The sequence below is a fragment of the Eurypyga helias genome, unplaced genomic scaffold (assembly GCF_000690775.1).
Source record: "Eurypyga helias isolate BGI_N326 unplaced genomic scaffold, ASM69077v1 scaffold10312, whole genome shotgun sequence".
Classification (NCBI taxonomy): Eukaryota; Metazoa; Chordata; class Aves; order Eurypygiformes; family Eurypygidae; genus Eurypyga; species Eurypyga helias.
Window position 1 is genome coordinate 31125 of NW_010234104.1, and position 24500 is coordinate 55624.

General features: G+C 37.7%; 1 protein-coding gene across 1 annotated transcript in view; it reads left to right on the forward strand.

Annotated features, from left to right (window-relative positions):
• The window catches only part of LOC104517327 (protein AF-10), a gene marked incomplete at both ends in the record, with an annotated part of 65732 nt that overhangs the window by 31119 nt on the left and 10113 nt on the right, over positions 1 to 24500 (forward strand). Inside the window, 4 exons of the mRNA XM_010161944.1 lie at positions 5156 to 5265; positions 11145 to 11248; positions 13715 to 13808; positions 15807 to 15902. Coding sequence (XP_010160246.1) covers positions 5156 to 5265; positions 11145 to 11248; positions 13715 to 13808; positions 15807 to 15902 — 404 coding nt within the window. The remainder of the gene's footprint in view (positions 1 to 5155; positions 5266 to 11144; positions 11249 to 13714; positions 13809 to 15806; positions 15903 to 24500) is intronic.

Sequence of the window (24500 nt, forward strand, 5' to 3'; positions counted from 1 at the left end):
GGGTTTTGATGTATAGTTGCTGATGAAGTTGCCCAAGAATGATGTAGCAAGTGATTTGAATAGGAAGTTTACAGTGCAGTCATTGTGGCTTAGGTGGAGTTAATGGAAAGATATGTATTTTAGTGTGGTGTTAAATATCGTAAGTCTTTATAAAGGCTTGCTTCTCTTTATATGCTGTATGGACAGTTTGCATGGATGTCTCTTAGATGTTTCATTATCCTTACAGACAAAGTAGGCAGTTGTCCAGTAGGAAACAGTAGACAACAGCACTCAACTCTGAACATGACAATAGATACTTTATTCTGTTGATATTCTGAGCTCTGTGCTTTGCTGAGAGTAGTTGCCTAAAAGCAAATGAAGTAGCAGCAGAGGATGAGGGAGGCACTTTCTCACTGTTACATGGTCAAGAGCCCTCTCAGTTGCAGAAAACATGAAAAGTAAAATCTACTTCTATGCTAGTAATTCGTTCTTCTGTCAGTAAGACAGAGGAGAGCTATAACACTTTGGCTGTAATTTTCCTTACTTCCATGCTTACTCTTTGTAGCAAAAGTAACCAGTTTTTGATGCTTAGGAAAAAGATGATGGTTGTTTGCGTCCTTTTCTGTTTTCCTCCGTTACTATCCAGTCTTTATATGCAAAACTGAATTTTCTTGGCCTCCCTTAAGTTGACAAGTTTTGTGGAGGAGTCTTCAGACCACCTGGAGTTCTCCAGAGATGGAGATTCCACAGCACCTTTAAGCAACCAGTCCTTAACCACACCTGTTATGGAAAGATGTCTTCTTTATTTTTTCTTCAGGCATTGCTGCTGATCCTCTGTCTCTTGGTTTTTCCACGTTACACTGATAATTTTATTTCTTCACTGGTGAAACTTCAGAGAACAGAACACTTAAGCAGTCGTGTATGGGGTCTCTTAGTCCTAGTGGGACCTGGTGCTGGAGTTAGGCTTCTTTTGTGATGTAGGCATTAGAGGCTGGTAACATGAGGGTGTCACAGCCTCCATTATGGTGGTATTTTTATTGGACAGGTTGTATTTTTCAGAAAGGTCAGATTATCTGGGAGCTAAAGATACCAGATAGAAACCAACGGAAAAGGTCTCTTGTCTCCAGTTTGCTGGGGAAAATTTATTTGCCCCTTGTTCAAAAAAATGTGGTAGTGCTGTGCTAGGTACTTCATTTGTTTCATTATAGAATCATAGAATGGTTTAGGTTGGAAAGGACCTTAAAGACCACCTAGTTCCAAGCCCCTGCCATGGGCAGGGACACCCTTCACTAGACCAGGTTGCTCAAAGCCTCATCCAGCCTGGCCTTGAAGACAGCCAGGGATTGGGCATCCACAGCTTCTCTGGGCAACCTGTTCCTGTGCCTCACCACCCTCTCCAGGAAGAACTTCTTTCTGATATCTAATCTAAATGTACCCTCTTTAAACCCATTACCCTTTGTCCTGTCACTCCCTGCCTTTGTAAAAAGTCCCTCTCCAGCTTCCTTGTAGGCCCCTTCAGGTACTGGAAGGCTGCAGTAAGGTCTCCCCAGAGCCTTCTCTTCTCCAGGCTGAACAAGCCCAACTCTTTCAGCTTGTCTTCATAGGAGAGGGGCTCCAGCCCTCTGATCATCATCATGGCCCTCCTCTAGACTCACTCCAACAGGTCCATGTCCTCCTTATGTTGAGGGCTCCAAAGCTGGACGCAGTACTCCAGGTGGGGTCTTATGAGAGCAGAGTAGAGGGGGAAGAATCAACTCCCTTGATCTGCTGATCATGCTTCTCTTGATACAGATCAGGATACAGTTAGCTTTCTGGGCTGCCAGCGCATGTTGACAGCTCATTCTGAACTTCTCAACAAGCAACACCCCCAAGTCCTTCTCCTCAGGGCTGCTGTCAATCCATTCTCTGCCCAGCCTGTACTTGTATTTGGGATTACCCTGACCCATATGAAGGACCTTGCACTTAACCTTGTTGAAGTTCATGTGGTTGGCACAGGCCCAGCTCTCAAACCTCTCAGGGTCCCTCTGGATGGCATCCCTTCCCTCCAGTGTGTTGACTGCACTACACAGCTTGGTGTCATCAGCACACTTGCTGAGGGTGTGCTTGATCCCAATACGACTGTAATGACTTTAGGAAGGAAAAAACCTTCAAAAAATTAAAATTAAAACAAAAAAATTAAAAATCACTGGAAGGATGCTTCCAAAGTGAATTTTCTCATACTTACAGTAAGGAAAATTTTGGGTGTGACCACCCAGCCAATTCCTTATCCACTGAGTGGTCCGTTCATCAAATCCATGCCTCTGCAATTTAGAGGGTGCAGGACAATGTCAAATGCCTTGCACAAGTCCAAGTAGATGACATCAATTGCTCTTCCCTTATCCACCAACACTGTAACCCTGTGGTAGAAGGCCAAAAAATGTGTCAGGTACGATTGATTAGCCCTTAGTGAAGCCATATTGGCTGTAACTAATCACCTTGTTATTTTCCATGTGGCTTAGAATAGCTTCTAGGAGGATCTGCTCTATGATCTTGCCAGGCATAGAAGTGAGACTGACTGGCCTGTAGTTCTCCAGGTATTCCTTCTTAAAGGTGGGGCATGTTTCCCCTTTTCCAGTCAGTGGGAACTTCACCGGACTGCCAAGACTTCTTAGATATGATGGATAGTGGCTTAGCAACTTCATTTTCCAGTTCTTTCAGGACATGCAGATGTATTTCATCAGGTCCCATGAATTTGTGCACCTTCAGGTTCCTTAGATGGTCTTGAACTGGTCTTCTCCTATAGTGGGTGGATCTTGATTCTCTCAGTCCCTGCCTTTGCCTTCTGTGACATTGGTGATGTGGCTTGAGCACTTGCTGGTGAAGACTGATGTAAAAAAGTTATTGAGTACCTCAGCCTGGGTAACCTGGTCTCCTGTTTTCCTGCTGGACATGGTCCACATTTTCCCTAGTCTTCCTTTTGTCACTGATGTACCTATAGAAGCTTTTCTTGTTGCCCCTGGTGCCCCTGACAGGATTTAATTCTATCAGGGCTTTAACTTTCCTAACCTGATCCCTGGCTGCTCAGACAATTTCTGTGTTTCTCCCAGAATATCTGGCCTTGCTTCTGCCTTCTGTAGACTTCCTTCTCGTGTTTGACTTTGACCAGGAGCTCTCAGTTCATCCACACAGGCCTCCTGCTGTTTTTACCTGACGTCCTCTTTGTTGGGATGCATCACACCTGAGGTTGGAAGAGATGATCCTTGAATATTAACAGCTTTCTTGGGCCCCTCTTCCCTTCAAGTTTTTGAGAAGAGATTTAAAGATAAATATTCACCGTTAACACCATGTTAACATTTATTTTTCTGGCTTCAGTAAGATGACTCTGACTTATGGCAGTTTGCAGGTCTTAGAGAAGTCCTTATAAACTCAAGTAGAGGAGCAAACGAGAAGACTGTGATTTTTTATATTTTTTTCAGTCTGTCTGTTAATGCTAATTTTAAAAGACTCTGTTGGAATAGTTTTTAAAAGCAGCTTACGTTGGCAGTTTGTTTTCTTTGCCTTCTCTTTTATTAGTCTTGTGACTTTTCTGTGTGGAATAGTTCTACAAACTGTTTATGAGTAAACTGGTGAAGCAGTACAGATAGTGTATGTAGTTGCAGATGAAGTACTGGAATGAGAAGTGTCGTGTTGACTGTGACTGTTGACTAGAAGAGTTATGTGCACGCTTTTCATTCGTTGTAAAAACAACAACTGCCATTTAGTAAATGGGGAGGGGGATACCAGTCGGTTGGAAGCAACTAGCAAATATTTGTGCTTTAACAAAAAACCAAAAAGCAGTTATGCAGTTCCACACACTGAATATCATCCCACAGTCTCAACAGTACCACTGTAAGTAAGTAAAACTTTACGCTTAGCTCACTCTAAGAGGCAAAGTACGGTTGGGTGAAGAAATTGAGAACCTCTAGACTCATCAGGATAGTTAAAAAGAGAAAATTGAAGAAAACAAAACTAAGAGGCCTTCAGTGGGGCAGTATGTGTAGGGGTTTTTTTCCTTTCGTTATACGATGCATTTGCACAATGATAATTTACTTTATCTAATCTAATAATCTGCTAGATAATTGTGTAAGTCTGTAATTTTGTGTCCTTTATATTTGCATACAAGTAAACCTGGGTAGGAGGAAAGTTTTTAAGGTGTACTGAAGGACTTGTGGCAAAAGTCTTTAGTTTTTCTCTTGGGGAAGAACAGACTTCATGCTAAATGATTAGCCACACCAAAGTCGCTTTCAGATGAGGTAGCTCTGAACTGTGTGATATTACTCTTGGAATTCCGTTATTTGTGTCAGTATATTAATACGTTGGATTAGCTGTATGGCAGCTTTTTCTGAATTTACCGTTATGGCAGGCTGTCCTCCACTGAAACAAACTGACAACTCTCAGGATCTTGGTAGTGAAAAAAGGCCTAAAACTAGTAGGTTTCTTTCTGAATTGGCGTTTCCTCCTGCCCCCATCCAACCAAGTGTCAGACAGGAATGTTTACTTACTGAAATGTTGTTAAAAGACAGTATGGTAAGTAACCAAGCATTTATTGATGACCCAAAGTTAATGAGGTAGAGCAGGACTGGATATAGGAGTTGATAATCCTAGGAAAAAATGAGTTGGCCACAGCTTTAAAGAAGGAAGAAAGGAGATTTGATAGAGGGTGTGTGGGTGTGTTGGGATTTCTTTCTGTAGAAAGTCTAGTCAAATCAGAATGACTTTGTTTAAATAGAAAGTACACGTGAAAGTCTCATATGATGGTAATGGTTGCATGAATACTGGTTTGTTCAGATGATATTTCCCTTTGGCAGGAAACTTGCGTAGCTTTTTACGTAATGACTATGTTAATCCAAGAAACTTAAAGAAGTAACCTGTTTTTCTGTTTCACTGTTTGTATAAATCGTTAGTATTTGTAATTCATGTGGTATTATCTGTATAAGTTCTCTACTGAATAAACCTAAAAATATATTATGGCTCATCTAAACTTCAGATAATATAAAATGAAATGTAAACATGACTTAAGTAACATGTCTGTAATATTCCAACCAGTTAAAATAGTCCAAGGAAAAAAGTATTGTAAAAGGTTCTTTGTACTATAACTGAAATGTCCTTTGAGTTTCTAGAAAATATTAAAATTAAATACAATTATAACTTTTTGTAGGTTGGGCTCATGTGGTTTGTGCTCTGTACATTCCCGAGGTGCAGTTTGCAAATGTTTCTACAATGGAACCTATCGTGTTGCAGTCTGTTCCTCATGATCGTTATAATAAGGTATAATTATATGTCATTTTATCTATATACAATGTGTTTATTTTAAAACTTGTGCGCTTTAAGAATCTAAACCCACACTTTTTGAGAATGCATTTTATATAAAATTCATAAATGTATGCAGTAGTGCTGTATGTTTTCTGTTACGGCTTTATGATAAATTCAAGCATTAAGAAAGCTATATTATTACATTAAGCTGTAAGGTTATCTGCCATGTCTCATTATCCTTTTACAGGTTAGGGACTATTTTGTTAATTAAAAATATCATGATCTTTGAATAACAGTTTATTTTGAAAGGGATGTGAAATGTTTCCTGTGAGTTAAAATATTATTAGAGCTTATTTGAAATGTTTTTATTAATTATCACTAAGTCCTTCTGTTTTAAGTAGTGATATGATGTTCATAAACATACCTTTCAGGAAGAAAAGCTATGCTAATAGGTTAAGGCAAAAGCTTGCAGAGTTTTGTCTCTAAACAGTATTCACTTCAGTGGGATTATATGCTTGTAGAAGAACTGCTCCTAAAGTGTCAGTGAGATGGAATGTTTCATAAAGTGTGGTGAGACTTTGTTTGGGGGGGAGGGGGGAGGAAAGTGCAAACAACATGAAAGTTAACTTTTTTAACGTTCTATATTGATTACCCTCACCTTCCTATCCTTTTTTCCTACTTTTGTTCTTTTCCTTGTGTGTCCCACATCCTCACAATTACTGTTGTTTTCCCCATCTTATTTACCTATGTATCCAAAAAGCCCGGAGTCAAACTCTAGGTTCTTCTCATGCTTTCTTTTTATTACATACTACCTGAGCACCTGTCTTGGCTCCTTGCTGTTGGCTTCCTTCGACTCTGGCAAGAACATGCAACTGTGAGATTAAGTGCAAAACTAGTAACATTTTTGTGCTTGGACACAAAGCAGTACAGATTTGCTGTGGCAGATGAGTTTGTTTCTGTCGCTCCTCAACTCTGGGCCAACAGCACATCTGTTTCCTCATTTTTCCTTGAGCAGTAGTCATAATATTTTTTTTTTTTTTAATTGCTGGTGGTTCTTCCATAATATACTTCAAAAATTTCACGGAACACTTCGGATTTTGTTTTATCTTGCACCATTTCACTGATGGTAATTGATATTGGATGAGTAAATCCTTGGAACTTCAAAAAATATGCCCTGCATCTTAGTATATCGCTTGTTCACAAAGTCCATTGTTGCTCTATATCTTTAGTCTTTAATTCCTTTTGGTTACAACTAAAGTTGCTTCTTTCTTGAGCTGTTTTTTTTCCCCAAATATATGATGTATGGTTGTGTTTTACTGAAAAATTCTAATTTGTGTTTTCTTGGTCTGCAGTTACCATGATTATTTTTTTTTGCTTGCTGGATCATGACTGGTGTCAGGCAGTTCATGCAGATGAAGTTCCTGATGGTCCCTACATTTTTGTTTTCTGCCTTTCTAGTGGGTGTTCTGATTCAGGCCGATCTTATACCATAACAGTCCAGCCTAAAACTACTTTTATACAGGCCACTACAGTATATTGTAAAATGAGACCTATATCAGAAATTTTGAGGTTTGTGGTAATACGCGTAGCCTGCAGATTCCCTCCCCCCACCCCCCCGGCTTTTTACAGAACCCAGGTTTTGCTCTCTGTATTTGGTCTCTTTGGTTCAGGGAGAAAGTGGTTGTGGATTTCAGGGGAACCCAAGAAATGCTGTAGTGCAGTTGCTGCAGCAAACCTCCTGAAAACAATCCAACTCTCTGCCAACAGCAGTCTCATTGTGACAGCACAGAGTTTAAGAGGCAGTTGCTGACTGGGGACTCTGCAAAACTGTTTGATAAATTTGTAGCCAGTGCTGTGTTTGATACTGCTGTGGCTAGACCACCACCAGTTCCCAAGTAGGCTTGTTTTGAGCAGTGTCCCCAAAACCAATACAACTACTAATTCCCTTTCCAGGTAACCTGCAATAGCTTCACTACTCCACCGCTTTGCTGTTCAGTATAAATTGTGTTTGTTTGAATGATAAATTTTTTTAGATCAGAAACTTTGTAAAGCATTTAACTCTGACTTTACCAGTTTGGGAGGAAATGGGAAAGACAAGCTCTTTTTTTGAGAAGAAGATAAAGCAAACAGTTCTTAGAACATTTGTTGCATGTTGTGAACAAATGTAAACAGGTAATTAGGAAAAAATGACTGGAGATGTTTCTCCGTTTAGAGAGGCTTAGTGCTAATTTAATTCTGTCTGTCAACTCGGGTAGGAATAGGGTGATTTTCAGGAATATTTTATTTCCTGTGAAGTTCTAAATAGTTCTGCATTTGCATCTGGGTACGTGTAGAAGGCCAGCATATGGAATCGAGGGATAATACGGGTCAATGAAAATCACTGTAAGGGACAATGTATAATGTGGGCTTTAATTTCAAGACAGGCGTCACTGGAGTTTTGCCAGGATATTATACTGCTTAATTTACACAGTTTTTTTCTGTGCACTTGTTTCTTGAACACTGCAAAATATGCAGTATTACAAAGTGCAGTAACCTAAAATGCAAGAAGTAGTACATCAGACACCAATTCATGAGGCTTGTCAGTGTGAAGATGTTTGGCTGCTATTTTCCTGAAGATTACCTGCTTCAGGGATAAAACCCCATCATGTTACAGAAAGAATCCACCAAGTGATTTGATTAGTGGGTTAAGTAACAGGGAAGCTCTTCATGCATAGTTACTTCCAAAAAGAAATGGACTAGCAGTTGAAGGTGGACTAATAGTTGCTCTTCTATTTCGTAGATGTTTGTTATCCCTCGGATGGTTGTGCACAGATAATCTCTATTTATTTTATGTGAGCTTTATTTTTCTCTTACAGGTTTGTTTGAAAGGATGTGGTAATTGCATATAATTACTGCTTTTAGGGGTCTCTTAAAAGACCCAATTGAAAAATGAGTGCACTTGGAGTTTCTTGATCTGCCTAGTAGTAGTGTTAGATGTTTATTTCAGTATTTGCTGCAATGAAGAGAAATTTCTGTGCTACTCCTAGGTTTGATTCTGTAAGCAGGGAGTGCTCTTGGGTAGCTGTTACAAGCGATCTATTTCCCAAATATCTTTTTGATTTTGTGACAAGGTTTTTCTTGCCTCATCTTCTGTCTTTGCTTTTTCAAAGGTTTACATTTTGAATCTTTGAAGAAAAAGTATTGACAGAAATACAAAGGCAACTTTGCAAGATGTATATTTTGCCATTAAAATGCTGAAGATATTTGTTGTACTTTTTTGACTCAGCTAGGAAATTTTACTCTAAGCTTTGTGTAGTGTTTTGTTTATTTTCTAATGGGTTTGGGGGAAGTCTAAGTACTCTCCTGCCTTAAGAGTTTTGAAGAGCAGAGCTGCTATAGGTGGTGGGAAAAAGTTTTACAGGTCCACATTCCAGAGGTTTCAGAGGAGGTACAGCAATTGCATGGATTCAGGACAAAGTCGTCTGCTTTGTGAAAGCAAGATAAAGGTTCTCAGCTTTCTGGAATTGTTCATGTGTCTAAGAGAAGGTAGAAGTATGAGAAGCTCAGCTTTAAAGACAAGTTACTGTCCATGTTGGAACAGGAAGATGGACCTTCCTTGGCCCTATTTCTTATGGAAGATTAGGAAACAGGTTTTATACTCCTGATGACTACTGTAGGAAGGACAGAAGTCCATTAAGCTTGTTAAAATGGGTAGGCAGTCCACCATGTTGTGTTTAAAGTTGTAATGAAGCTGATTGGTTGCTATCATTTTTCAGTCCTCTTACTGTAAAATGGTTAGAGGGGTCCTGAAACACAAACACTAAAATGTTACATGTAGTGTTGAAAAACAGGGCCTTACATCCTCGCTAAATGGGATGCTTACATTGCTTTTCTTTCTGAGCTTCAGTGAGGAAAAAAATTACAGATCTTAAGGCAAAACTCTGAAAAACCAGAACAGTAACTGGAGCTTGAGTTTTACGGGGTCTGTTGAACTCTGTATTTATAGAGGTACCTTACTTTTGAGTTACTCATACTTAATGTAGTTACACAGCTGAGGTTGATAGATCATGACCTTGTTTGTTCCTAATATGTAAATGCGTCGGGTCATGGTATGGAAAGCTAAAAACGCAGCCAGCCTCAGACCCTGTCTAACAACTGAGTTATCTGTGTGCACTACCTTGATGTACAAAGGGAGCAAGGCAGAGGATTGGATTATCCCCTTTCTGATCCATCAAATGTTAGGAATGAGGGTATGATTTTAGGATATATTAGCTATTGGGTTTAATGCTTTTTAAAAGTGTTGTGGAAGCCCTACAAGAACGACTCATCTGCCCTGGAGTCTTGCATGTTAACAAAAATGTGTGAGTTAGCTGACATCTCATGTTAAGTGTTGTTCTAGGTACTTCTGTAAAAGGCTGTTCTGATCTTGGAATTTCACTCATTTTCATGTCTTTCTAAGTAATACTGGTTTTGTATTGGATCTTTTTTATTTTTCATTTCAGTAGTATCTTGGTCAATTTTTCTTCAACTCTGTTTTCTACTACCCATGGTTGATGCTCTTTTTGTTTATCATTCTACTCATTCCCTGCCTCACTGAAGGGAGGTTGTTATACAGTTGCAATAAGTCAATAACAGTTTAGATGTACATTATTTTTTTGGGGGTGGGGAGAGAAATTTCTCTTTTCTCATCTAAGATCTTGTAATGGGATTTCTGTGGAGGTAGCAGTGTGTTGTTGGTGTTTGTTACCTCAGTAAGGTTCTCTCACTTGAAAACAGACCCTTGACTACCCCGATGCTAGAGGATACTTTCATTAAGGTTCTGTTCTTAAATTGTTAAATTTTACATGTAAATGTGATATGATGGAATCTCTAACTGGCATTTCATCAACTATGTCAGTAAAAAATGGAAGGAGATTTAGTTTTGCCTGACGTTTCTCCCAGAAATACTGGTGAGATTGTAATGATGTCTAGTGTAATAGTGAGCTTCCATACAACATGTGTCCATGTTCATTGGCCATATGTTATTAAAAAAAAAAACCCAAACCAAAAGGTTTTGAATAATGAGAAAGATTTTGGATTCTTTTTGTCTTAATTTTTTTCTTCCATTTTACTGAGAATGTTTCTGAAAATACTGCAAAGTGCCATAGCATCTCAGTAAAACAAATAAAGTGACAGAAATGCTGTGAAAAGCTTTGCAGGTACTAGACAGGTTTGGGTTTTTTTTATTGCAGCTTGTTTTTAAGGTTGAAATGGGTTTGATATACTAATTTAAGCTTTGTTTACAGAAGGTTATTGCTTGATTAGTTTCTAAGTTGTTTATGGGGCTAAGTCATGCTGAAATTAAAGCAGAGTTCTCTTAAACGCCATATTTAATTAAAGGCATCAGATGTATATTGAAGCATGCTATGAGACTTCTGAAAATTCTTTCCATCAAATGTACAAATAAAATTTTAAGTTTGCAGGTTTTTATGGACTTTTGTAGAGATCTGCATCTATACCATATAGTGTCTTGTACCATTAGGCACTCAGTCTAATCTGGTGTTTCTGAATGCCACCAACACAGATAATGTTAAATGGATGTGAAGGTGATTGCAGCCTAGAAGACATAACCACAAACTTGAAAGCAAGGGAAGCCTTGAAGCCTAATGCTATTAACCTTTGGCATTTTAACCATTTGACTAGTTAAATAGCTGTGTAGAATTTAAGTAAATTAGGATTTCTACTGCTTTAGTGTTGGTGAAATGTTACACAGACCCCAAGCATCTATCAGGTGATTTCCTTTTGCAAACAAACCTAATTATAAAGAAGTTCTTACATAAGCTTAGCTATAAAATCTAGTACCCTGGAATCTCCTGTGAGTTACACAGATTTTATTTGTATGCTTTTTATCACATTAAGTATTTTGTCTTTGATAGACATGCTATATTTGTGATGAACAAGGCCGAGAAAGTAAAGCAGCCACCGGTGCTTGTATGACGTGTAATAAACATGGATGTCGACAAGCTTTTCACGTAACCTGGTAAGTATGTTTTATTATTTAATATCCCTGATGTTACAGAAAGAATCACTGCACACAATGTAATGAATAAACTCTTTATTCGCTGTATTTCTGAGTAAGGAAATACAGCGCAGTTGTTTGTATAGAAATACCTTATTATAATGGCGGTTACTAACAATATGGCAGGGGCAGCATAGACATGGCTGTGAGCTGCAAAACCTGTATGATGATACTCTGGTGTGAAATGCTGTGTGCTCCTCTGAATAAGGTTTAGTGTTTATTTTTTGTCTTACTTCTTTTTCTTAGATGATATTTTATAGGCTGTGGAAATGTGAAGACATTGTTTACCTGCTAACTGGTGTGCTGTTTACTTTTGGGGAATCAGTGGGAAGAACTATTGAGCTATACACACAAATGCTCTGGACTAACCCCTGCCAGTACAGATTCCCAAACACTTGGGGGCAATTCACCTCACTGGTTTTATCTAAATGGTACACGTCTATCCCGAACTATTCATTTAGGTTTCATGTATAGTTGTTGGAGAAAAACAGCTGTGTCTACCTTCTGATTCACTCTATTTTAAGATATTTAGGTTTGCTTGCATTCAGGAGATGCTGGCCTCACTTAGTGGGCTTCTAAAAGAGGCTGGATTAAATTTAATTAGATTAAACCACTTGTCAACAGGTAAAGGGGGACAAAAGGAGTTCTACCCCAAAATTTACAGGCATTATTTGTTTTTTCAAAATTAGCTGTAGTTCTTTTGCAATAGATAGCAGATTTACACAGGCTGTCTAGCCACGTAACCTGTGGATTTACCTGGCTCTTTTATGAGTGCCCCAGTATGCTTTTTCATGACCAGCTTGGTCAGGGAAATGGTATTTGCACACCTACTTAAATTACTTAAATATATTGTCTTCAGTGTAATTACTTAAATATATTGTCTTCAGTGTAATCAAGTGATATGTTGAATGTGTTGTGCAAATCTTAAAGGATATAATTCTGTCAGTTTAGGCACAGATTTCTTGGCAACTCTTCTCTTTTTTTCTTTTAATTACTTGATTATCTGGGAGGTTTTACCCTTTCATAAGCATCTGAGTTTTCATTGGGTGTGATCAATGTCAAGTTTCTTTTTAAGGTGAAAATGGATTGTGTTCCTCCATAGTGTGCAATACCATGTAAAGAGGTGACTTACAGATGTGAAAAAAATACATACATCCAAGTGTTTGGATGAAAATGTCTCTCTTCTTTCAAACACTTGGCTGCATACAAGAGTCCTTTTCATCTTTTTTCTTTCTTCCAAAACCCTGTTTTCAGTGAATACCATAAATAACATGAGAATTAGGTTAAAAATTATTTATTTTGCCAATTTTTAGACTTTTTTTGATTCTCAAAACCCCAGGTATACACTCTAAAATGATACCTAGTCAGAGAGGGCTGTGACTGAGGATATTGAGAGGCTTCTGTAATATTTAAATATGGAAGGCAAATGTGAAAACTACAGAAGACAGAGATCCAGGGCGGGGTGTATCAATTTTGGGTTAACAAAACTAATTTCTGAAGAAGAACAAGCTTGAGTCTATGTGGTTTTGTATGGCAAGCTTAGAACAATAAATCTTCCCTTAAAGAGATCCCGTTAAATGTTTTCTGTAGTTGGCATCTGCTGTAGGTGTGCATGTATTTAGGAAGCAGTATTTCTGGATTGCCCAAGAACATAACATGTAAATGAGGTGAAAGTGATTTTAAAAAAGCAATGAAAATAAACTGCCTTATATATTGTTCTTTCATTTAAGTACTGCCGTGCATCATTTTGACTGTAATATTGCATTATTATGCTAATGAAAATGATAGGGGAATGAAATTGAATATTTAGTTTTTCAGTGTCTAAGTTGGTTTTGATAAAGAAAATAAATCAACACTACAAATGGGGAAAAGCAGAACTGATTTTAAAAAAATGTGGTAGAATAAGGTAATAATTAGCCCAGGCAAGGAAGCTTGTAAGTCTTGTGCTTTTTAAAAGAAATTAACCTGCCACAGTCTTTTAAACCAATAAATATGGTTTGATTTATTATGTAATTGTTCTATTAAAAAAAAATTAGTATTTTTCCTGGCAAAGCAGAGAAGGATGTATGCAACTTCCTTCTTTAACAAAACTGTACTGTAGATCCAAACCCTGTTGTTTCTGTAGATAATTTCTGGCTTAAATATGAGCTAAGAATAATTGCAAATTGCTTGATTGGTTTATTTGTGGGAGTAGCTGCATAAGAAACATACCTTTTTCATAGCTTGAAAATCTGTCAGGCCAAAGTGTAAACCAGGTGTCTTTTTCACTGGGCTGCAAAGGTTGCTTATGTGCTTGCATGCCATTAGAAGTCACTTGTGTGGAAATATCTTCTCTTAAATGCAGATATAACTATCTGTACATTATCAGCTGTGATACTGTGGTATAACTTGATGTAAAATTGCTTTTCTTGAATGGTTTATTTTTAGTGCACAGTTTGCAGGACTTCTTTGTGAAGAAGAAGGCAATGGTGCAGATAACGTCCAATACTGTGGCTACTGTAAATACCATTTTAGTAAACTGGTATGTATCTGTTAAATTTTATAAATAAATGTCACTAACTTATTTTTTCACTCTGAATTGCTATTAACACCGGAAATAATATTTTCACATAGCTCAGAGAGTAGATTGTATTTTGTTAAAGCAATGTTTTAATCACAGTTACAGAAATACTAGCTGAAAATGCTTCTATAAGTAGTTACTTTCTCGATGTGTGGCTTTTTCCCTCTGCCAGAAATAGCATGCACATTTTGTGGTGGGTTTTGTTTTTTTTTTTTCCATTAAGTTCCTGTAATGTTTTCTTTTGCAGTTTGATTAGTTGGCTTCTAGGAATTTAGTCCATTTTGGAATAATCTAGAAAATATCACTTGTTATCCTCTATATTAGAGAATAAATAAACCCTGCATTTCTTTGTGCTTGTTACTCTTTTGAAGAGTTTTTCCTTTTGTTCTCTCTCTCACCCTGTAGCCAGTGGATATTCTCTGAAACACCACCTTAAGGAAGTGGCTTGAGGTTTGATTTTCAAAAAACAAACAAGCAAACAAAACACTTGGAAACTTCTCTGTTATTTTACTAGGTTTTGAATCAGACCTCTGGAGTCTTTCCTGTCACTTCTTATCACCAGTTTGACAGTTCCTGTTATCTCTTTATGTGTATGGGTGTGAGTGTTTGGCCTTGAAGGGCTTACTGATGTTTAAAAAAATGTTGTTTAGGAATATTGAATTATGAAAATTAAAATAAATAAATTTGAGTTCAGATAGTGCTGTAAGTATAGTTAAACTTATTGATCACTTGTTTTCACGGCTACAAAAGGTAAATACTTGAGTGACTTTTGAGTAGGCTGCAGGGAGGTAAAAACACAGGGCCTTCTAGAAGATAAGCTTGGTGAGGTTAGCTGTGTTCTCTTGTGAGTACTGATGAGTTTGCTTCATAATTAAGTCAGGGCTTCTAGGCCCTTACTAAGCCACGATTTTTTTCATTATCTTGAGCTAATAATACAAAATGCAGAAATGGTCTGTTACATAGCAGTAAAGGCAAGCTCTTAGACAATCATGCATTTGGTTTGTATGTTCCAGTGTAGCTATGATTAAGAAGATGTGTGTTCTTACGGCTTCTTTTTATTTAAAAAGCAAGTTTAATGATAAAGACGTAACTCCATATTGGACAAGTAGTAGTTAGCTTTCCATTACAAAACTGTAGTGGTAAGAACACTAAAGACTGACAAGATTGTCTCAGTGTTTTAGTGTTTCTTGAGGATTATTATCTTTAGGATGACTGTTGATGCCTAGTAGATGCAGGTGTTTAGTATTTACTGCTGAAGATGGTGTGTGTGGTGTATGTCCTATACCACTGAAAACTTTCTGTTGGCAAAACACTGACCTGAAGTGTCTTGATAAAGCTACCTCAGTTATGACATAATAACAAACGTTTTGAACACTGGCCTAGCAGAAAGTACTTGCAGTCCCAGCCTAGGCTCTCTAATATTACAGAAACACAGGCAATTATATCTGCTGCTTGTAAATGCATACATGACCAAATCATCCCGTACCTTGTTTTTTAAACTATTTAAATGAAAATATTGCAGGCAGGTCATTTGAATAATAAATCATGAAGCCATGAAACAGCCACCTCACAGTGCATTTCAAGCGTGTGGCAGTGTTAGCACTGTGGCTTCATGTGATACTCATTAGAGCAGCATCTTTTCTGTTTTATGTTGCGAAAACTTGAAAATATATCTAGCATCTTTTAACCTTTAAAAAGTGGTATATCTCATTTTTTTGTGGAAAGCATCTCTTGCAAATTCGTGCGAGGTTTAAAGTTGATAAAGGAATAGGCTTTTTTCCTGGTATACTTTGGGTGGTCTTGTTTATTTTATTAGTGTTAGTAACTTGCCAGTTTTTCAGTAACTGAAGGTTTTTCTTCTTCAAGCAGCAAGGCATCTTATCAGTTGAAATGCTTTATACTTTTTATTTATTCAAATGGTTCCTTTTCTCTATCCATAAATCTATTTTCTCTTTTTAGAAAAAGAGCAAACGGGGATCTAATAGGTCATATGATCAAAGTTTAAGTGATTCTTCCTCTCACTCTCAGGATAAACATCATGAGAAGGAGAAAAAAGTAAGTGGATTTGTCGTTGCTAATTATGTGGCACATCTGCTTAATAGTAGGACTTTCTGATAAATTTAATTTTTGCTGAAAAGCATGAAGGAAATCTTGTTCTTGAAGCACTGAATAATGAATAACACAGGTGATAAACTAGAGGTACTAGGGTTCAATGAGGAAACCTCTTCAGGTGCATTTGTACACGCACCTTTCTATTCCTGTTTATCACCTAACTTCTTGTGGCTACAGATTTTTTGTTTGGCACTTCTATTCTTACATGTTCTATAGATAAAGAATGACCTGTGATTTGCAAAATACTGATCTTTAGTCAATGAACAGTATGTGGAATGGAGACTCATTCTCTTGGTAAATTTGATTGCTTTCTGCATGTGATGTCTTACTTGATACAGTATATCAAATATGCAGTGTATCTGGGAGGAGTAGGGTCATTTTTTAGGGTGACTTTCTTTATCTTCCTCTTCTGTAAATCTGTTTGGAATCTAGGTTGTTGTCATATTACAGTAAATATACATATCTATCTTCCCAGATACAGTGATGTCTCCCCCCCAACCCCCCTTAAGGGCATTCTAGTTTCTACTTTATCTTACATCTTTGTTCTTTGGAAATTTGGATAATCTGATCTTTAGGCATCCTTACAGCTTTCCATTTTGCGAAGCAGAAGCCAGATGAGTTGAGGATTGGAACCATTTTTATTGCTCAGCCTTCAAAAGATATCCATTTGCATATAAAATATTACTCTGCATTAAGAAGAGGTTGAAAGAAGATGTTGATAAGGGTAGCTGTCATTTTTGTAAACAGACACTGAGTTGAAAACATGTTTTCCTTCATAATATGTATTTAGTCTCTTCTGGGCACTGTGCTTACAAAATCGATATATATAAATATATAAGGGTATAATAACTAACACACACCCCACACCCTCCACCAACAGACCTTTGCTATGATTTAATTTTAATGAGGAATTTGAAACTACAGAATAAATAGCGTAGTTGTATTCAGATTGCTACTGCAATTGTTAGTTAAGTATTTTTAGTTTTTGTGGCAGAAATGTTTAGAAATTATTGGAGTTGAGGCTGTGTGCCTCCTAAGTAGTGTTGGTAGTATGTTGCTTGAGATCCTGTTATGTTATCAGTGTTTTCAGGGGCCAAGTGTTTACCCTGAGCTTTTTGGAGGGAAGCTTAAGCATCATGAGGCTCTGGAAGTGTATCTTGCTTTGCTAGTGTTCCTGGCAGCCTTACATTTGGAAGGGACTAAAGAAAGAACTAAACATGTCTGGTATTGACCTTAGTGTAAAGGAAATGTTTCTTGCCACTTAGGTGACAATTAGGCAAGCTTACTAGCATTACTTGTTTATGGCTTCTGAAAAAGGTGAATTTACTACATAGTAAGTGACTACTATATACCAGCTGAATTACACAAATTCCTTTTCTGCTGGAAGTGCTTTGGTCTGGGCTGAGCAGGAAGGGGAAATGTAAAACTCTTTCTGTAATGGCTCATATGATGTAAAATAAACAAAAATGTGGCTTGTGACTGAAGACTGCAAATGTGTAAGAAGTGGTGGTTGAAGAGGCAAAAAGAACAAAACAGAGACAAGGAGCACGAGGGCATGTGCCATTACAGCAGTTGGAGGCTGTCAGTTTGAGAACCTAAAATGCAGGAGCCAGGACAAGTGTTTTAAAACACTGAGCTGCTAGCTAAAGGGTATCGGTCACGGGCATCTTCTTGCTGCTTGTCTTGTTCTTCAAGAAACGTTGCGATTTCTCTGATTCTGAGGGGAGAAACTGGAACATGTAAGAGGAGTTTGAGGAAGTGGGTGACCTTCAGCATCTTCTGCTGTAGCCGTGAGTTTGGTTGTTAGGCCCATGGGAAGGGAAAATTTGAAACACACCTCTACTCATTGAAAGTTTCCGTAGGCTAGGTGTCCGTTGGTTTGTGAACTGCATTCAGAACTACCCAAACGTTCCCAATATGTCATGAAGGAGCCTACATTCGTATGTTAGGGCTATGAATTTCATTTGGGAGAAAGGCACTTGATACTGTTTATTTTAAAGATTTGTGTGGGCTGTTACAAATAGAGTCCTAAACTCTCAGATCAAGTGTTCATTAGGTATTCCTCACTGTCTGGATAACCAAGTGTGAAAAGATAAAATTGATCTGCCGTGCATCACATAAGATTCTGTGGCAAGGAACAGGCTGCAGTTCGTTTGGGTTACCATTCAGCTGTATAAGCCGTGCTTTTCTTTTTTCCCTTTTAAAAAAACGAATTCTGATTTAGTCCTAAAAAGTCAATTTATAGTACTGTATAAAGCACAGTGTGACAAAGGCATTTCTGATTATGTCATTCCTCTGTTAACTGCCTTATTTCAAAAACTTAATGATGTTATTTGAACATTGGCGGTTTTGCATAACGTTTTAGGGAAAAATCCCCAGACTCATCTCAGTAATGCAGTATTTATGCATTTTTAGTAGTTTTAGAAACTCTTCTCAATCAGTTTAATAGATTTGACTGTTCAATATTCTCAACTGTTCTTGACGTATGAAGCAAAATTCTAAGAATGCTAAAGAGAACTAGAAGTGTTTTGCAACCACTTTGAAATTACTTCAATCTTCATTATTGAAGTAATGCTAGATAAATATTATTCAAGTGAAAATAATGTGGGATGGATGGTAATGGCAATGCTTATCCATGCTGACTTGTTTCAAATTCTGTTGAGTCAGAGGGAAAGAATGATGCCTCTAAAACACCTCTAAAAACTGGTCAATAAGCACATACCATATGTTGCTCTGTGCATAGATGGTCTTAAATATCTACCCATGAGCTGCAGACCCTGGTTCCTGTCTCCTAAGACTGAGTTTTTTGTGGGTTCCCTTGTGCTCCAAAAGGGGTGACATCAAGTTGCAGTCTTTCACTGTTGGTGCCAACGAATAGTATTTCTGTTTCTGGGCACTTGTGTTTTACTGACTTTGCAGGAGTGTATATATATATATATGTTGGTTTTTTTTTTTCTCTTTTAATATATCTCTTCTTGTCAAATTGTGTTGGAAGTCTAATTATTTGGAAGGACTGACAGAGTGTGATCGTGTAAACAAAATTTCATTAGAAAGCTACTCTATCTGAGTATATTCAGTAGTATATATCTTTGGAAGTCTGCAGGATCAAGAGCAAAGGTGGCATCTTGTTTGATCTGTTGCCTGCTAAAGTTGTGTGTTGACTTGTGCTGTGTTCTTTGTCAGTCTGATAGGCAGTGGTGTGTAATCTACTGGAACTCACACCAGCTGGTATAGATGGCACAGCAAAATGATCTCTTCTGGAGGTCAGAAAGCAGTATAAGCACACAAGCTCAGTTTTTATTGGAGTTTTCTTTTAGTAAGAGGAAAAGTAGGGACTTACTAACATGCTGCTGTTATGCTTATGGAATTACTGATTTGACTATTTTTTTCTGCCTTTACAGTAGCACATCATATATATTATGGGAAAAACCCTGGTGCTTTTTGTGTAGCTTAGCACAACAAACACCTCATAACAGTATTAAGCTTGGCACCTGGGATTAGTTAATTGTAAAATCAAAATGGCAAACACCCCACCTTGGGTGTACCTAGGAACATTGTATGGCTGCAGTAGCTGCAGCTGTCCCTTTGCCCTCAAAGAACACACTTTAGTCTTCTGCTTTTCACCATGAAAGTAAACTAACTCAAACCCTGATCCCTGCAGAACCTGTGCACAAAGTTAACAGTGAATAGGGATAATTGTCTCTGTAGACTGTAAACCTGATATTCCAAGGGTGGCAAAATCCTCAAACATTTATCTGAAGACATTCAGGGTTGTCAGAACTAGATGATCTTTAAGGTCCTGTCCAACCCAAACCATTCTGTGATTCTGTTGTGTGCTTAAGTTCTCAATGTTTGTACTCTGCCACATTATAAGATAGGGGAGAGTAACTTTGGAGTAATTGGGGTAAAAAGTAAGCTGAATTTGGAAGAAATGTGACCATCTCTTGCTTGAGAAAATTATGCAATGTTAAACATTAAAAATAGGTCATGAAGGTTACCACTTCATTTTTGTTTCTGTTGAGCAATATGTCTTCCTGCATTTCAGTTCTGTAGCTATATGTGTGAGAGATGTAGAAGCAAAAGATGCTTTAAAATATAATTTTTTTCTTTCCTTTGGTTCCTAGATTAATACAAGATTATTAATACTTTATATTGACTTTGTAACAGTTTCTAGAATGTAATCTTGATAATTTTTAATGAAGTTGTGCATACATGCTGTTCATTAGGCACAATGTTTTGTGTGCTGGTAGACCATAGGCAGTTACAGGTGATCTGGCTGAGCCAGGAAAATTAAATGTATTCCTTTTGCTTGCCATTCTGTTTGCCTATTTCTTGACATGTATTTGATGGGTATCTTTAAGGTACCTTGTTGACAGCGGCGCATTTCACAGTATATAACATAATACATATTTTGAAGCTTTAAATACTTGCTATTTTTATAGGAAGAAGTGAAGGTGAGCATGGACAATAAATAATTGTCTTGATGTAGTTAGTCTTACACCATTTTTGAAGTTAAAAAGTGCTACTCAAGTGTTTAGCACTGAGTATCTGTCGCTAACCATTAATATTAAACTGTGTAAATAACAGAAAAGGCATATTTTAATGTTAAATATCAAAAGAAGAATAGCTTACTCTGAGTAAAAGTTGTGCATTAATCTAGGACCTAAGAGAAGCTTTGGCTGGCATTCTTATTCATTCCTAAGTATTTTTACCATTGATGGTTAAAATTCTGACCATTATCCCCTGTATTGAAGTGAGGTTTTTGAGTCTTTTAAGTAACTGTATCAAGGATTGGTACTTAAGAATAAGTTTCATGCTTAGAGCTAAATATGTATGTATGTATTTGAATAATGCTGGCAGTTGTATTCCACCTCTCCCTGTAAACCATCCTTTTATTACTGTGACTGCAGCAACACTGCTACTGCATTTAATTTTCCTGCTTTTTATACCGTATAAATGATAGATAGATGAATGCCTGAGCCAGGGCTGTGCTTGTCAAAACAAGATAGATTTGGATTTGCGTTTGAAACTTGTGGACCATGGGCATCTTTCATTCTGGGTTTGTTATGATTATATTACTAATAGCTACCAGTCACAAATAAGAGGCCAGGCAGCTCTTTGCATTGAGGATTAACAAAATCTGTACGCAGCTTTCTATTAAAAACTTTAGTTGTGATGGTAGCAGCTCTGGATTTACAAGCTTCAGTGATGGAAAGATAGGTGCTTTTGTCATTTATGGATTTTCTGCACTATCTGAGTACTCTGTCCCAATAGAATCTACGTTCTGATATGTTCACATTATTTGAAGGAGTCAAAAACAGTGGCTGAAAGATTAGAGATTCAGACATTCAGGTGGTTTTGCTAACAAGAACCTCTAAGGAAGATGGATTTTTAAATGTTGTTAAGGTTTGAAATCTTGGGACAACAAAACGTAGTGGGGGGTTCTGATTTTTGTAACAGAGAAGGCAATAAAAATGGAATAGTTCGAGGTCAGCCCAAGCAGTTTTGTCTGAAGAGCTGAGCATGGTGCTTGCTGATAGTGTGCATGTGTTTTAATTCTTCCAAAACAGAAGTTAATCTCCTGTTCCCTGAGCACGTGAACTCTTGCTCCTCTGTTCTGCATCTACCTCTTCTTGTACCTGTTACTGTCCATCTCTCATGCTCCTTCAGTGAAATAACTTCGCTCACTAAAACAACAGAAAACTGTCCACTTGGATTTTCTTGCTGCTGTTTTAGCACTTTGAATTGGCACACAGAAGGGGGAAAAGGTGAGCGAGGGGTCAGGAAACTTTTTTTTCCTTCTTTTGTAACAGTGAATTGTTAAATACTGAACTTGAATGTGGTTTAATGAAATGAAGTACTGTGGAAACCTCTTTGGAGGAGGCTGTGTGTTCATGAGACAAAAATGAATTGCAAATAAGCGTAAATACCTTCAACAGGTTAAATGATACTTCCATGTGGAAATGTTATGAATTAATAATAATGTTAGAGAAAAGCTGAACTCGTCCATTCTGTCTGTACTGGAAAAGCCATTCATTTGCAGTATTCAGTCTTCCCAGACATTGAGGTCCAAACTGTGGAAAGATAGATTTGATAACATTTGTGCTCTTGATAACAGATCAGAGCTAAGATAAAATTACAAGTATATCCTTAATTTGATACTTGGATCAGATGATATTTTCATTCAGTAGTCTGATAAATGCTTCCTCTGAAAGTACATTAAAGAATATGAGTTAGGAAGTGCTGTTCTTTAGAGTGATCCAATGTGTAAATGAGCTAAAAATTCTGAAGAGATGGAATAAAACTGTATTTGTAAAGTCGTATTATGTAATAATCTTGTAGATTGAATCTTTGTGGAAGAAATAGAAGCAATCAAAATATGCTTCACCCCTCTACGCCCTGCCCCACAAGGGTTTAGTGTACAGAAGGTGCTATAGAATTCCAGAAATCTTGCACCATATTTGTTTTCTTCATCCCTGGGAGTGTCCAAGGCCAGGCTGCATGAGGCTTTGAGCAACTTGGTCTAGTGGAGGGTGTCCCTGCCCATGGCAGGGGGGTTGGAACTAGATGGTCTTCAAGGTCACTTCCGGCCCAAACCATTCCGTGATTCTATGATTCTTATCTTGTAGTATGTAGCTATTGGAATTAAAAGGTATTACATAATTTTTTTAGATAAGAAACAAAACCCAAAAATGAGATCCTTGGTGATAAACAAAGCTTTCTGAATAACCATGACAAATGAACTCTAGGGATTTTGTATTGGTATTTAGCTACATTCAAGTTGCAGGATGAATAATGTCACAGTTGCTTACCCAATGGCTGCATGGCGATCGCGCCTTGTTTTTCTTACAATAAGAAGGGCTTCAGGAGCTGCCTGAATCTGGTCTGTTGAGCTACCCTATTTGTGAACCAAGACTGAAGTTTCCTTTGTCAGTTTTGTAGTTGGCCTTGCATTTTTTTAACGTCATCTTCCTCAGAATGTGTCTTCTGCTAAATCCTGTTTTTTACAGAATGTAGCATTGCATTTATCAGCTCTGCGACTGTATTAAAATACAGGTATTTAGAACATCTGGACTGATGCCAATGAATCTTAAAATTAAGTCTGAGTATATACATGGAATACATGGGATCTGCCTGCCCTCAGGGCTCCCTTAGCTTTCATTTAGAAGCAATATTATTTTCAGTCCTTGTAAAGTGCGATTTCTGCCCCTTTTTTCCTTGCAGTAGAATTGGTAAAAGGTCAGACATCCGATATAATTACCTTCCCTAGGATGGTGGGTTTCCATGTGGCTTTCTGGATGGATGTTTACCTTAGTGAGCTGCTGCTGTGTTGTGGTGTTTTTTTGTGGGGTTGTTTTTGAGAGCTGTGACTGATCAGAGAGGTCTTACAGACGTGAAGCATGCAGGGAGTTGTCTGTGAACGCCCAACTGTTTGTTCGGTTTTTGGGTAGATAGCTAGTTTGTGTGTCCTTTGACCCTGTGTTACTCCCTTTCTGTATCCAAAAGGTATTTCAGAACTCTTATTATGCTTTGTATGGATCTTTCTGGTGAGAAGAGGGTGCAACTGCTTTGTGGGAGCTGAGTCTCTTCATCTCAGCAGGTTGTTGCCGAAATTTTTATTCTTATTGGTGTAAAACCTGAGCATTCCTTTCAAAGGTTTTCCTTCAGTGAAATGTTCTCTGCTTTGATGTCATTTGCATCTGGAGTCAATTTACATTCAGAAGTAGGACTTCTGAACCTTTCTTAGGAAGAAAAAAGTAAAGAAAAAGAAAGAAAAAATGAGGAGCGATTTGTTAGAGGAGTTATAACCTAAAAGGAGGAGGGAATGCAGAGTTCAGGTCAGCAGACCTGTGGGTGAGATCTTGGCATGCAAAAAGCCCTTGGGTAACGTACCTCTGCAGTGGCCTTGAGTGGTAAGCTGCAACCTTGGTAAGCTGTCCTGGCAAACTTTGTGTTGATCTTTTGGATCTGGGAGTGGAATTTGATGTGGTTGCTGATGCTTCACTTTATAGAACTTAAAGCATTTTCTTCCAGGCTCTTAGTCATTTGTGCCCCCTCCCTTCCCCCTGTTCTTGTATCCCTCTTGTCTTCCTCTTGACAAATCATTTTCAGTTGAGACTGCTACCAAAGTGATTTCTCTAAGAATTGATTTTTACTGGTATGGAAGACTTCTATTATACTCTGAAGGCTCTAGGTTAAGAAATATTTTCTCTGTTTGGTATTTTGTTAAGTTTAACGTGGAAGATACTTACTTGGTATGTAAACCTTTTTGGGAATGAAATCCAAATCAAATTTCACAATCTTATGCATGGAGATGTTGGTAAGAGAGCCAAAGTTAAACCTTGCATTAATTTACAGTTATATTCCAATGACAAATTACTGTGCAGGTGTAGAAATGCAGGAAGACAGACATCTTTGGTGAGAACTGGAAGGTTTCTGAAGTAAAAGCTGTGTCTGTTTTTAACTGAGTTTCTTTTGTTGATTATTGGAATATTGGCAAGACAGATAATACTAACAGTGGATTCATAAACGCTGTCTCTA